The sequence below is a fragment of the Halichoerus grypus genome, chromosome 13 (assembly GCF_964656455.1).
Source record: "Halichoerus grypus chromosome 13, mHalGry1.hap1.1, whole genome shotgun sequence".
In the NCBI taxonomy this organism is placed as follows: domain Eukaryota; kingdom Metazoa; phylum Chordata; class Mammalia; order Carnivora; family Phocidae; genus Halichoerus; species Halichoerus grypus.
This window is the reverse complement of record NC_135724.1, coordinates 74,831,275-74,846,612: the sequence shown is the minus strand read 5'-3', so window position 1 is coordinate 74,846,612 and position 15,338 is coordinate 74,831,275. Positions and strand designations below refer to the sequence as shown.

Genomic DNA, 15,338 nt, shown 5'->3' with positions numbered 1-15,338 from the left:
ATTCCAAAAATTTCTCCCGCATCACTGTAAAAATATCATACTTCCAAAAAGGGCAGGATTGCATGCACGCCGTACACGGAGCCCTCTCCTATTTCAATGTGTGTGAAGGAACATTTCTAGACCGCTCCGGATTTCAGGACAGGGAGCAAGCCACGGAATGGAAGTTTGGCAAGGGTCAACTTATTACAGAACACAGTTAATTCAAATTTTGAAAATCGTCAGGGGCAGGAGGGGGGTGAACGTACTTTTTCAGACTTAATACCCTCTTATCTACAATGCCCCATTTTTTCTCCTTCTCTGTCAGTTTTGGAATTTCTCCACGGCCACACACCTATTACCAGGATAGGTGGACGGTTTTGCCAACTCCTCTCAAATTCATGTCATCCTCACTGATCTAATAGATGTCTGAACAGGGCCAAACTCAAGCTGGTTTTTCTTCCCCCCCCCCCCGCCCCCACAACCTCACCCTTCCGCGCCCCTGCCCCCAACTTTGTGCAAACAGAACCTCAAGATGAGATGAGGAGTTTCATTATATAAAAGTTGTTGGGTGGGTTAAGAAGTCAGGAGAAGCCTAATTTGGAGAAGACCGGGTTACCTGGTTTAAAAAAAAAAAAAAAATCAATCATCACACGTGATTCTGGCCTGGCCTTTGCCAGAACTACAACTTGCCATTTGAGTTCCCTCCCCTCGAAAGGACATCTAAACCCCATAAGACAATCTGGGCACGTCCCACTGACTACATGGCTTGTGCGGGTCTGAAGACTGATCAGTTCTCACCAATCCGAGCACAGATCATTTTGTTAAATACCGACTCGTACTTTGTCATCGGAGCGAAGAATTTCAGAAACGGTGTTAATATTTAATCACATTAGTACTGGCGTGTTTTACGGCGTGACAAAATAAAATATCATTACAAAAACGGGCTTTGCCTGAAAGGGGGTGGGAGAGAAGGTGCTGGCTGGGGGCTGGGACCTCCAGAAGGTATGTTCGAAGCCGCTGGACACCCCGATTCGTGGCCGACAGGCCCACGGGCATGTGTTTAAGGACAAGCAGATCGTTGTACTTTAAAATTTTTTTTTGCCTCTATTTTGAAGTGGCACACTTCGCTGATTTTCAGCCAGGGGACTGGGGGGCTGTTGAAGGCTCTGCGTACCTATTTATACAACATGTGCAGATGGAACTGCAGGGTGTTATCATAATGAAAAGTTTAATCATCCTTATTTACTACCAGTAAGGGAGCAGGAATCGGATGCAGATACCTTATAAAGCCTTAACTAGCAGCCCCAAGGCTGCAGAAGCTGTGAGTGACCTCAATTCGGGGCTTTATCTAGGAAACTGTCCTTCCCACATCACAGAGTGGAAAACAAAGGAGGTCAAGTGGGTGTCCCTGTGATGCTGCTAAGGAGGCCAGCCCCGCAGCCTGTCCCCGTCCCCGAAGGAAGCCCCTGTCCCCCCCCCTCCTCCCCTCTGTGCAAGGGAGGGCTGCCTTTAGCTTACAGGGGGAATCAACCCTCAAGTGACTAGCATCTGTTTCCAAAAAAATATTTTCGCTCTTCTGACTGTGATAATGAAACAAACAAAACAAAACGTATCTTTAATGACATCTCTTCATTCATAGCCTGCATCTTTTTTTTTTTTTTCTGGAAAGGAAGATTGGGGGACCTGTGACACCTTTAAAAAAATCTTTAAACCACTCAATTCCTCTCTACCTAATCTACGAAGGCCCTTCAGAAGACTCGCAGGCTGAGGGCTACTGGTTTTTCTTTATTAATTCTCGAAATCAGGGGTTTTTAAAAAACTTTTCTCACCCTATTTTGGCCAATATGTTCTTAATTACTGGGATGGGGGAGGGGAGGAGGGGGAGGGGCAGCCAGGCCAAGCCAGGTAGAAGTGACAGGGGCTGGGATTTGTGCTAACCAGCTATCGATCGGGGTAGGATCGAGACGTTGTGTACAAGAAAATAAAAGAGACTAGGGATGGGAGGGGGGGCCCGGGAGCCGGGCAAGCAGGATGCTGTGTCCAAGTCCATTTTAAAAAGGAAGGGGGGGTGGTAAAAACCAGGGAGGAGAAGCGGAGGGTCCCAAACTAACCAATTTATGGCCTTGCCTGGGAGAAGCCTGGAGAATGCTGATGCTGGCCGCAGCGTCTGCCGTGCATGCTAAACAGCAGGCTTCACATGAGAGCAGCGTCCCGGGCTGGGCAGTAGGCGAACAAAGAGAAAAGCAGGGAGGCCGCATTCATGAATTAGAAAAACCTAAGCGGGAACGCTACCCAGGACGGCAGCGGTGAAAGCCCCGAGTTCTGAGCCACCCAACTCCGGGGCCTCCCTTCCCCTCCCCCCTCCTCCTTCCTCCTCCTCCAGCCCATTCTCCTAAAAGCTACCCGCACCTTAAAGCCAGAGGCAGGAGGCCCAGGCCCACGAAGACAGAGGAGAAGAACTCTAAGAGAGAGCAAGAATCAGGGGACGTCTATTTTTTCTAGACAGGGTTCAATCAGCAGCCGCTGGTTCCCTGGTAATATTCAGCCCCCGTGAAACCTAGGGAAGGCCATCTAGGGTTTAAAAGAAAAAGGTAGGAATTGGTGGGGGGGGAGGGGGAGAGGCATGATGTTACCTAATTTTAAGAAGCAATTTTCTGTGAAAAAAAGAAAGGCCCCCGTTAAAATGAAACGGTTATCTACTGCAGTCCAGTCCTCTTTCGGTCCAAAACAAAACTGTTACTACTTTAACTGCAATGGAGGTCCCTTTGCTAACCCCCCACCCCACCCACCTTAAAGGCCTCCAGGCCTGGTGGGGAGGGAGTGCTTAGAATGCAAACAAGAGCTGGGACCAGACATCTGTCACCAAAGCCGGGCGGGATATTGACAAACGCGGTCCTTTGTGTCTTAAGAACATATATCCATATCCCCATACACAAATGATGCCCTGGCGGAGTGGTCCGGTCTCTGCCAAGCAGACCCCACCCCAGCCCCAGCACCCCCCACCCAAATGTCAAGGAGATGCCACCGGGAAAAGCCTGCCTGCCTCCTACAACCAGACAGGTCTCCAGGTTTCCAATGAAACCCTAATAGTTAAGAAGAGACAAAACAGCTATTCATTAGAAACAACTGTCAAATTAGGCGTTGCCTCCGAGTGCTGCTGCTCACACCAGCTCCTGGTAACTTTTTTTTTCTCTCTAAAGATGCTGGCACACGGAAGGGAACTCAGGCTGGAGGTTGGCTGACTAGGAAAAGGTGGGAAGGTTATTAACACAACTTCCCAGGTGTCCTGCCAGGAAAGGGGGGAGGGGGGTGCAGGCACACAACTCCTACAAAGTGGAACCAGCCTGAGTGTTAAGGGTGAGGAGGGGTCTTGGTGTGAAAGGAAAGGGGCCTGCCCTGTCCTCTGAGCACGCGGCAACCCAGCTAAAACTTGGTGAAGGGACTCTGAAATAATCCCCACAGGGCTACCATCTAAGTTCCTACCTCGGTGAGGAACTACAATCCACCTGGCAGCACCTGGGCGTGGGGGCTGGAAGTGGGAGATGGGCCCACAGAGCCCTTGCTGTAACCAAAGGGAGGGTATCCAGCTCTGAGCTGGGCATTAAGAGGGCCCGCGCCCTCCTAACCCCAAGGGATCGTCCCCTCCGATGGAGCACTCAAGGCTAGGCTAAGGCCTGCAGTGGGGGTGGGGACGGGTCTGGGGGAGATGAGAAGGGAACAAGCGCGTATACCTTCTTTGCTGTTGGGGTTCTGGGGTTTGGCCTTCTCCCAAGGTGCCAGCGTCTTGTCGTCGTCCGCGCCGTCCACCAAGGCCTTGTCGGCGGGCATGTACCAGGTGGCGCTGTGCTCCGCCATCAGCGAGTCCAGGTCGATGGTGCTCATGGCGCTCTTGACGGCCTCGGAGCAGCAGCTGCCCAGCTCGCTGTCGCCATTCTGCGTGCCCGAGGACCCAACGGCACACTCCCCCTTCTTGCCACCCTTGAGCCCCAGGGGCTGGTCCTCAGAGATGCTGAACTGCTGCCTCTGCAGCTGGATCTGCGCCTGGAGGATCTCCAGGGGGTGGATCTCATCGGGGGGTGGTGCCCCGCTGCTGCTCGTTGGGGTCCGGACCTGCTCCAGGCCCGGGGTGCCAGGGTGGCCCGTGCCCCCGCCGCCGTAGCTGTCAGGGGTGGAGGTAGAGGTAGACATGATGCCCAGGCCGAGCGGGGGCGGGGGCGCCTTAGGTCCGTGTTCCCCAGCGCCCACCCCACGCGGAGGGAGTTTGGGCGAGCCTGTCACCAGGGGGCTCCTACTCGCTTTGGCCAGGGCTGGGGGGTTGTCGGAGCTGGATGACACCTCGTCCTCGTTGGCATAGCTGGTGCTCACCTCGTCCGAGGCAAACTCGCCCACGTGCGGGGAACTACCGTCCGACTTGGCCCCGCCGTCCAGGGAAGCCATGAGGTCCGGCTGGTCCCCCAGGAGCAACTCGGCCCCTTTCCCCCACGACGGCGACGTGAGCGCTTTGTCGTGGGGCGTAGGAGCCCCGCGAGCCTCGCTCGTGGAGCTTGCCCCGACGGCTGCGCCCGGCGCCTGCTGCTGCCCGGGGCTCACCCCAGGCGCGCCCCCGCTGTCTGGCGCTGCCGAGTATTTGTCGAAGAAGGTCCCGGGGCTCACGTGACCACTGTCCCTTTTTCTTCGACCGCGTCCCCGACCCCCGCCCCCGGGGACCGGCTTGCCGTCGTTCCCGGACGTTGACTCCAGGGTGTAGTTTGGGGAGAGGCTGGTGCCATCCCCCTGGGCGGGTGCGTTGGGCGGCCCTGAGGCTTTGGAGCCGCTGTTACTAGTCCCCGACGGGCCTGCAGGCCCTGGGGCCCCAGGGGCAGTCCCTCCGGGGAAGTAATCCGAGCCCGGGTTGCCGGCCACAGCCGCGCCGTCGGTCTCGTTCTGGCTCAGTTTCCTCTTGCCCTCGGGCGGGTTCTTCTTGTTGAAGGTCACGTTGAGGTTGGGGGCCCCGAGGCTGGCGATCATGTTCTGGCAGGCGGTGGAGAGTGCAGCCAGGCAGCTCTGGCCGAACAGGTTGTCCTTGGAGCTGGGCTTGTTGAAGGAGCCCAGCGACAGCGCGCCCAGCTTACTGGCCGAGGCGCGCTGGCTGGGCTGGAAATCAGGCTGCGGCGGATAGGCGCCCCCGCCGCCGCCGCCGCCGCCGCCGCCTCCCGTGCTGCCGCCGCCCCCGCCCGCGCTCGGGGGCGAGTTCACGCCTGGGCCGCTGTGCGGCGTGGCCTGCCGGTTCGCCGCGCTGAACGGGAAGCCGGGCTGGCCCCCGAGCGCCGGTGCTGTGAAATCCGGCGGCGGGGGCCGGCGCTCGGAGGGAGCGCTGGGCAGCCCCACCCCAGCCCCGGGCGACTGCAGTTGGCCCAGACCCGCCAGGCTGCCCCCGAACTGCAGGCCGGGGGAGGGCAGCGCGGGCACGTGGCCCTCTCCGGGCATCCTCAGCGGCTCCTGCAGAGGGCCACGGAACAGCACGCCCGAGCCCCCGGGGGGAGGGGGCGGCGCCAGGCCCGGGTCGTGCGGGCCGCAGTCAGCCGGCAGGCCTGAGCCGCCCATCCTGCGGGGCAGCAGGTCCCCCGGCGGCGGGTGCGGACCTGGGAACCACGCGCTCTCCTGCGCCAAGTGAGGCGCCGGCTGCTCGAAGGTGCCCAGGCGCCCCGCGCCCGCGCTTTCGCGCTCAAAGTTCGGCTGGGCCAAGCCGCCCACCGGGCCGCTGTGTACCAGGCCGCCCTGGCCCACGTCCCCGGGGTGGCCTAGCTGGGCAAGGCTGGGCTGGCGCAGCCGCTGCTGCTGATTCCGCGACGCCATCTGCTTAATCATGAGGGCCGCGTTCTGGCGCTGCTGCTGCTGGGGCTGCTGGTGCTGCTGCTGCGGCTGCAGGGACTGGTGGTCCGGGGCCGGATGCTGCAGGGCTGGCCCGGAGGGGAAGCTGTCGGGCACGGGCGGCGTGAACTCGCCGGGCAGGCCCGAATAGGCGGAGGGCGAGAGGTGGTTGTCCAGCGCGCCGTTGTGCATGCTGCCGTTCCACGAAGCGCAGCGGTCCACTCCCGCGCTGCCCGGGAAGTCAAAGCGCGGCCTCTTGGCCACGTTCATGTAGGGGGGCGCGTCGAAGTGCTGCAGCCGCTGGTTGGGCGCCTGCTGCGGAGGGGGGTGCTGCATGTTGAACACGGGCTCCGGATACGGGTGCATGCTCCGGTTCTCCAGCCGGTGGATGGGGTACTCGAACTGGGCGTGCTGGCTGGGCAGCAGGGGGCCCCCGTCCTGCAGGCCGCCGCTGGGCGTGCCCGCCTCGCCCTGCTGCGGCCGCGGGAGCGCAGGCGGGCACGAATTTTGTCGGACCAGAAGCCCGGGCGGCGGCGGCGGCGGCTGCGGCTGCGGCTGGGGCTGGGGCTGCTGCGGCGGCTGCGGGGGCTGCTGCGGAGGGGGCGGCGGGGCCTGCTGGGGAGGCTGCATTAGCGGGTGCCTGGAGCCTACTGCCGGCTCCAGCCCCACGGGCATCTTGCGGGCCCCGCCGAACCTCTCGAAGAACACGCCGTGCTGCTGCGGCTGCGGCTGCGGCTGCGGTTGCTGCGGCGGCGGCGGCGGCGGCGGCGGCGGCGGCTGCTGGGCGTGCATTTTGGACAAGCCCACCATGCCTGCAGCTCTGGGCATGGCCGACGCACCGGGGAACGAGCCCCCGGGAACCTGGCGCCCCGCCGCATAATGAGGCAGCTGCCCCTCGGAATCGGAGGGCGAAAACATGTCGAAATGTCCCGAGGGCGCCTCGCCAGGGTAATTGTATTCCAGCGAGTCGACGGCTCCTTGGTTGGCCACCCTTCGGGGCTCCAGACTGTGGGAATCGGAGCCGCTGGAGGCGGGCAGGCCGTGAAAGGAGGCGGCTCGGTTAGGGCTCTGGTCCAGCGGCAAGCACGGGGCAGGCACCGCATGACCCGAGGCGCCCGAACTGTGGAAGTCCGAGAGGTTCCCGGGTCGCTGCGGGCCGAAGCTCTCCGGCCCCTGGCTCTCCGCCATGTGGTCATAACCCTCCGCGAAGGGCGGCTGGCTGCCCAGGCCGCCGGCGGCGCCGCCGTAGCCAAGTAGGCGACCCCCGTGCAGGCATGAGGCCCCCGGGTCCGGGCCGCCGAAGTTGCCCCCAAAGTGGGGGTGATGTTGGTGGGGGTGGTGGCCTCCCGGGTGGCCGTGGTGCGGCTGCTGGCCTCCAAAGAATCCGTGCACCGGCTGCGCCTGCAGCCCCCCCGCGTGCAACTCCGAGTGGCCACGCGCGTGGAAGCCGTAAGGCTCCATGTTCATGCTCAAGATCGGGGGCTCGCCCAGCGCGCTCATGGCAGGGTCCACCGGGCCAGGGGGTCCCCCCGCGTGGAAAGCCGGGGCCTTAAAGTGGGCATTCATGCTTAGTCCGGCCTCGTTAAAGTTCCTCTCGCCCTGGCCAGCGTTCCTGCTGTTGATCTGGGGCTCGAATTGGTCCAGCCCAAACATACTTGGCAGGGGGCGGGGGGATCAATAGGGCATGACAGCCTGCTCTCCGCGGCGCGCCTCCGGCCAGCTAAACGTTCCGGCCCCGGGTTGGGCGCTCCGGGACGCTCAGCACCGCGGGGGCGCAGTGCGCACCGCCACCTCGCCTGGCGTGTGGAGGCTGGGGGCTATCAGCTCCTCTCCCGAAGCTCTGGCTCTGCCGGACCCGGGCCTCTCACATCTTGCGGGGCCGCGGGGCCTCCGGGAGCCGTGTTGGGGGGCCCATGGTCCGGCGGTTGGCACAGCCGCGGGTAGGTTTGCGCGGAGGGGTCGGAGCTGCGGACGAGTGGAGACAAAAAGTTAAGTGGGGGGAAGGAGGCGGGAAGGAGGAAGGGAGAGCAGAGCGATCACCTTCTTAAGTCCGATCGGGTCGGGTGGGAAGCCCCAGGACGTCTCCCGATGCCTCCCGGAGTCCGTGGCGGAGCTGCTAAGGGGCCGAGCAAGGAGACCCTTCAAAGCTGTGGCTGGCGCCCGGGCATGGACAGAGCGGTCCCTCCCCCCTCCCCCCCGAAGTCCCCGCGCTCCGCAGCCCGAGCCTCCGCCGAGCACGATCCGCTCGCACAGTCTCCGTCGGCCCCGAGCAAGCGGCTACTGCTTCTTCAGCGGGTCGGAAGGCGGGAGGCTCCGCTCGGCATCACGGGTGCGAGCCCTGAGCCGAGGGTGCAGCGGGGCTGGGGAGGCGGCAGGCGCCGGGGGTTGGAGCCGAGGTTTGAGGGAAGGCGCGGTTCCCCTGCTCCGGGGCGGGTGCGCTGCACCCCGGCGCGCCGCTTCGCGGCCACGTCCGCCGCCTGCCGCTTCTGTCCTCCTCTGTTCGGTCTCTGAGTTCGCCTGGGTCTCCGCGCCCGGTTCCAGGCGCGGCCGGGCAGCGAGACGAGAGGTTGGGTCGCTCCGAGGCTCGGGTTCCCTGCCTCCGCGCCGAGGTGCTTCGCGAGTCCCCCTCGGACCCGAGGAGGGGGGCGTACGCGGGTTGGTGGGCCTCGCTAGACGAGCGGGCTGAGGCGTTCCGGCTACGCTCTAGGAGCCCGGAATGGGGGGGGGGGCGGGGGGCAGTCCTGGGGGGGTCCGCGCACCCCTCTGCTGGCTGGCGGGGGGGCTCTGCGTGGGGCGTTCCGAGGGTCTCGGCTCCCCTCTCGGTGTCTGCCTCTCGCCCAGCGCCGGGAGAAGCAGCAACAAGTTTTGCATTTCAGCAATCAATTTCAGCCATTACATTTGCACCAATCAGCGCAGCTCGAGCTCCGGGCCCGGGGCGGGGCTCGCTCTTAAGGTGGTCCCGGTTGCTGGCTGCTGACGCCCCCGCCATGAACCCGCACTCCGCCAGCTCCGGGGTGCCCCGCGCGGGTTTTGCCTCGGGGTCGGCGCCAGTGCGCTGGGGGGCGCGCCCTGGCCTCCCGGCGCGTCGGGCTGGAAGGGGCGCAGGCGGAGAATGGCGGGAGCTTGGCTTTGTTCACCCCCCTTCCCACTCGCACAGTTCCCAACTCCCCACCCCTAACTGAAGCGAGACCTGCGGGTTGGGCAGGGGGCGGGGAGGTGGGCGGTAAGCGGTGCGGGGCGCTCAGACAATGGGGTCGCCAAGCACAGCTCTTGGACTCGCCAAGGAAAGTCGCAAAGAGTCAACTGCGCTTCAGCCCCGGGGCGAACCCTCGGTTCTCCACCGCTGTCTGTCTACCAGTGGCACCCAAGTTAACCGGCCCTCGGATTTTTCTGGAGGTGGAAGCAGACCTGGAACCCCGAAGTTAGGGTTCCGCTCGAAAAGACCCCGGCGCTTGCTCACTCCGCCTCACTGGGGCGCGCACAATTGTTCCCTATCCGCACACTCTGGGGTTCCCCGTTCTCAGTCGCCGGCTTCCGCCCAGAGGAGCCATGACCACTCGGCTACTTGTGGGGGAGTAGGGGGTGCACATCAGATGAACGCAGAGCCAGAGCCGCGAGGCGGCTGGGAGCTTCGAGAAGACCCGCGCGCAGAGGGTGCACCCGCCCCCTGGAGCACCCTACTCCGGACACCGGGGCCAAGGCCCAGGCCCTCTGCGGGCGCGAGTTTGGCCTCCTTAAGAGATCAATTAAACTGAAGAGGCCAAGGAACGGAATTGGGTTGTGATACTAAAATCAATAGGAGTAATTTAATATCTGCCCTGCTCTTTATGAAATATTTATCCCAATAATCTTAGTTAAAATGTTTAGATCTTCCTGATCCCCACTGAGGCTGAAATCTATCTTACAATTAGAAGTTGGGAGTTAGAGGGGATGGAGAGTAGGGAAGATGTTTATTCTGTGTGCCTGCGTGTGTGTATTTTCCTCCCTAAAGTGCATGCAAGGGAGGAAGGGGGAGAAGGCCTGTAATTTCCCTTGCCATAAAATAGCACGAGGCGATTTTGCTAGCAGACCAGCATTCTTCGGAGAAGGGGAGGGGGGAAAAAAAAGAACTTTCTTTGAAGTGCCCCTGATATCGCTATTAAATCTAAATAAAATTAAGCATGGTGTATAAAAATGCCTTTTCCCCCCACAAAAGAAAGTGTTTATCACCCAAGTCTGTCTAGCGTTTGCTAAATTGCGCATGAAATCTGAAATGAAATAAACGTTATAATAAAACCAACCCCTGAGCCCTTTTTATTTAAAAACCTCAGATTAAGCACTCCACCGTCGCGGGCAGGAGTTAAAAAGTTACCGCGTTGTGCGCACACCAATTCATTGCTCCCCGGAGCCGCTGCTGGGAAAGCAGACTCTGGGTGTTCCTGAGCCAAAATGCCAGGAAAATGGGCTCCACTTCGGGGGAGGGGAGGCGGGAAGCAGGGTCTCTTGGAGGGACTCCGGAAGAAAATAACACCCCTCCCAAAAAGAATACAAATGAAAACAAGGAATAAAAACTTGCAACTTTGAAACTCGAGAGAGCCAAGCCAGCTCAGATCCAAGGTCCTTCCTGGGACCTTCCTGTTGTGGGTGTCTACAGATATTTTTTCCTTTTGAAATTAAAAATGAAAATTACCCCCACCAAAAATGGGGTCCATAAATAAGCATCGGGAAGAAGTATTTGTACAGGGCGGTGGAGTTTTAAAAGGATTTTTCTGCAGGATCAGGTTGTTGGTCTGTGATTAAATATTGATTTTGTGTAATTAGTTTTCATGTGAACTATCCTCTTGCTGATAGCTTAGAGGTTTCAGAACTAGAAAGAAATGGAATCGGACATGGAAATTATTACTTAGCAAAGTGACAGGGAAGTGAGAGCCGGAAAAGACTGGGGCTTGGCTGATTTAGGCACAAAGAAATAAAGGTACTGGGTAGGCCTCCAGTGACCCCCACCCCCACCCAGGGCCCCAGGCCAGAGATGGGGAGACCCTGAGCCTCCTGGTCAGGAAGGGGACCAGTAGGGGGAATGGTCGCCAGGAGGAGGACCCCACATGGGCAAAGGCCTATGCAAAGCTCATGACAGCTGGTGGCACGCCTTGTCCAGAACCATCAGTGCTGGGAAAGATGGGTGTCTCCAGAGCCCCATGTGAGGATTGTGCCTCGTGTGTGTCTGGAGGGAATAGGGGAAGTTGGGACCTGTCTGGAGGCCTGGGTGGGCCAGGGCAGTGGGAAGAATGGCCCACAGACCTGCAGTCTGGGGAGACCCTGGTTGGGGTGTGCTCTCGGCTAAGGCATGACTTCACACGGGGGTGGGGGGGTCCCCTGAACACCTGGGCAGGTTTCCTGTGGAATAATTCTGTGTGCTCTGGGGGGTGGGGGAGTGTGGGGGGGTGGTGGGAGTATTTTTCTGGGGCTGTTTCCAAGAGTCAGTCTACAAGGTGTGTGAGTGTCTGAAAGCAGGGTGTGTTTGGGTCTGGCTGGGTTTCTGTTCAGGATGTGTCTGGATCACCTTTCCTTCACACAAGAATGTTGTGCGGGTGTGGGGCGGGGGGCCTGTGTTTGTGTCTTCGCCTGTGTGGGGTGCGTGTGCCTTCGAGTACCTCTGGGTGTCTCGCTGAGGGTCCCTGGGGGAGGTGCTGTCGACCCCCACCCCCATGTCTCTCTGTGTGTCCGCCTGTGTCTGTCCCTAGTGCGTGGGCCTGCCTCACCCCTCGTGTGCCCGAGTCTCTGCTCGGGTGTGTGTGTTTGCTCTGCGAGTGGGAGAGGGGGTGCCCGCCTGTGGCCATCTGTGCCCGTGGACGCTCCGGCGTGTGCGTGCCTTCGTGGAGTGGGCGCCTCTGCGGGTGCCTGGAGGCGCACTCGGCCTACGGCAGCCCGCGGCTTCTTTGGAACAGACACATTGCCCCCTAGCGCTCAGACGACTCTAAGTCCCCGGCCGCCGGCACCGAGCCGGGAGCTGCGGGAGCCGCAGGGTCCACCCCCAGGCCCTTCCTTCTCCTTCCTGTTTCCCTTCCTTTGGCCGGGGCCCTCGAGGGGTGCTGGATGTGCTGGCATTCGGAGGGGGACTCCCGGATGGAGAAAGGGGACAGCTGGACCTGGGCCCCCGAGCTACGGAGGGATGCTCCCAGCTGGTGACAAGCAGCGGGCCGCCCGGAATGGCCCCCCGGGGAGCTACCAGAACTCTCCCTCCTGGGGCTGAGAGCCTGGCATATTCAAACCAGCCGGGGAGCTCCAGTTTAAAAGGGGGCCCCCCAAACAGTGAACACCCCACTCAGCAAAAACACAGAACAACCGACACTCAACACCCTTCACCTAGTAGACACACGGCCCTCACACCTTGCCCCTCAGGTCCCCAACACCAAGACAGGCACCCTCGCCCACCCACACCTCCATAATGGACATGTCTGAACACCCGCTACTGGGTATGGAAGGCTCGGTGTTAATCGCTTTCTATTCGGGGCCCCATTGCATCCTCATAGGAGCCCCATGAGGTTGGGGCTCTGAACCCATTTTACAGATGAGGACGTGGAGCCTCACACTGGCCAAGTGACTTTCCCAGAGTCCAACTGTGGCAGAGCTGGGATTCCAAACCAACCCAGCTGCCCCTGAGACCTGGCTTTTCACCACTGTCTGCTCTCCCTGAATGGGATCGTTCAGGTAAAGCCCTTGGCACAGTACAGGGAACGCGGTAAGTGCCAAGAAATGGTAGCTGCCTTTATCGCTACTGCCCCTATTATCACTATTAATATGATGGTGGCTACGATGAGTATTATTAGTCTCTGTGTGTTTCCCTCTCCTACGCAGACATGAGAGAGCAAGGCGCACATGCGCACATACACATACCTATATCCTCGGCCTTTTCTCCCTTAACCCCCATGCCCTTTAGAGCTTGGGAACTCACAGGAACCACAGCAGGCCTGAGTCTCTATGCAGGTGGGCTCCTAGGGGCCCCCGACAGGACCTGCTTCCCCTGATGCCAAGGGTAGAGCGTCCACGCAATGACTCCCTCTCCTGAGTCAGTGGTGGGAAGGGTATGAGTTTTGGCATTACGTAGCCAGATTCAAATCTTGTCTTCACCGCTTTTGAGCTGTGCAACCTTGGACAAAATACTTCCCTCCCCCCGGCCTCAGTTTCCCCCACTGCAAAGAGGAATTACAGCCAGTGCGTATGGAGCATAAGGATTGGAGACAATGCTCAGAAAGAGGCCCGGAGCATGACAGATGGCCTCTCTTATGATTATTATTATCATTATTATTTCTTCTGTGTTTGGATCCAGGGAGGTGGAGAGCAAAATAATGATCCCAGAGAAATTGGATTGATTTGACAAATCAGAGCCTTGCCTCACCAGCCAGCCTTTGAGAGAAAGGACGATTCTGTTAGGTGGTCACCGCAACCTCCCCGACCTCACACTGTGTTAGTGTAAATGGGTGCAGGCCCAGCACCTGTCCAGGGAGGACCCAGGGCTGAAGCCTCTGGGAGGGCCCAGGTATGGCCGGGGCAGAGGAGAGGGACTCTACGCCTGATGCCTGATATTTTGAGAGGTCTGTCCTCCATCTGTCCACTGAGCGCCTACTGTGTGCCACTGGGCTCAGGCTGGGAACTCGGGAAAGAGGGGAAGCTGCAGTCCCAGCTCTCAAGCCAGATCAAAGAAACCGCCTCGTATTATATACTACATTACATACTATAAGGGGTAAAAAAATTGCGCTGGGAGAGAGGGGTTCTCAGAGGTGGGTTTTGAAGGTAGAATAAGAGCTTAACAACCAGAAGAGAGTCAAGGGACTTCCCAAGCAGAGAAATCAGGTTAGAGCACATGGAGAAGGTTTGGGCAGCATTTTGTTCAGAGCTGGATGAGGCAGAGGTAGGTCTAAAGCTCAAAAGGTCAGGAAGACCTGGATTGGGAGGACCACAAGGCACGTAGGAAAGTTTGGACATGGTTCTGGGGAGCCAGGAAAGGGTTTTAGGCAAAGCCAAGTGACATCGTCGGAGGAGACCTGAGGATCTCTGCTTTCTTTGCCTTTCAAGGTGGACCCAAAAGCCATTTTCACTGGTTTCCCTGGAAACAGGGCCTCGGATGGGGGAGAGCCCCGGGTTTGTCCCCAGGCGGGCAGCATGGAACAAGGCGGTACCCGCTGGCTTGCCCACCTCGGGGTTGTTTGCAAAGACAAGGACTACAGATGCTGCTCCCTGCTGAGTAGAACTCGGCCTACCTGGCCCTCAGCCAAAGAAGTCCAAGGGACATGTACAAGATGTCCCAGGTTCAAAGCCCAGTTTGCCACCCCCTGACCACATGACCGTGGGCCACACCTGGACTGGAGCTCCAGTTTCCAGCTCTATAATAACACCAGTCTCCAAGGGTGTCAGGGAGACGGAAAGCATGGGAAAGCACCCAGCCCATACAATATCATATATGTCATACATAACATATCATTATATCCTATATTATATTAAACAGCTACCCTATGAGGTAAGTTCTATCATTTTTCCTATTTTATACAGAAGGAAACTGAGGCAAAGAGAGGTGAAAAGATTTGCCGCAGGTCATCCAGCGAGTGAGAGGCAGAGCCGGACTCACACCAGGCCTTGCTTGACCCTATGATCAGCCCCCCACCAGTCCACAATCTATGCAGCTTGGGCCTGGGTCTGAGCCCCTCCAGGGGAGGAAGGGGGAACTGGTCTCTCCAGAAAAACTCCTCCTTCCCCTGCCCCTGAAGACTCCCAGCAGGGTCCCCCTGCTTCTCTGCTCCTTTCTGCACACCCCCTGTTCCCAGAGGCCTCTGGGGCCTGACCACAGCATTTCAATGTGAGAGAGTCAGTGCATTTCCCCTTGAGCCATACTTGGAATAAATAGGACCTGGCCACTTTGCAGCTCACCTGGCTGGGGAGGGCTCCCTGTACAGGAAAGGAGCTCTTGCCACCATAAAGCAGTCCAGCTTCCCAGGGACCCGGACACCCAGGGGCCGAGTCTGTAACCTGCTTCCAGCACCAAGCTGTCCTTGAAACCCGGCCTTCCCTGGGGCACACTCCTCTTTCAAGAGCCTAGCTCATACCCAGTACCCATATGCTTAGGTGTGACCCAGGGGACCAGAAGCGGGACCAATGCTTAAACGTAAGAATAGTAACGTTGATAAGAGGTGCCTCTTTTCTGAGTGCAGAAACCCCCCTAGACTTCATTCAATCTTGAAAAAGATCCTAGGAGATAGGTAGGTGCCTCTATCATCCTTAGGAACTTGCTGGAGCCCACGTGGCTTGTCCATGGCCTGGCCTGGTCTCAAACTCCAGGCTGTAGGATCCTCAGGCATTCGGCCAACCCGTCCATCCACATACGAGGTTTTCTCTTCCCCAGACAGCATCCAGCTCTGAACTTCTATTTTCCATTCTCTAAGCGGAGTGTGCTGAACCCAGGCCCCAGTCCCAAAATAACTCAAACCAGCTCCACAGGCTGGAACCGAAGGCCCAGCGGCTCCGTTGCCTAGTCCCGC

At 59.2% G+C, this 15,338-nt stretch overlaps 1 protein-coding gene across 1 annotated transcript in view; it reads right to left on the bottom strand.

Moving 5' to 3' along the window:
* Positions 1–8,563, bottom strand: part of MN1 (MN1 proto-oncogene, transcriptional regulator) — a 47,340-nt gene extending 38,777 nt beyond the window's left edge. Inside the window, exon 1 of the mRNA XM_078060826.1 lies at positions 3,711–8,563. Within this exon, the coding sequence (XP_077916952.1) occupies positions 3,711–7,482 (3,772 nt within the window). The 5' untranslated portion in view covers positions 7,483–8,563. The remainder of the gene's footprint in view (positions 1–3,710) is intronic.
* Positions 8,564–15,338: the final 6,775 nt, after the last annotated feature.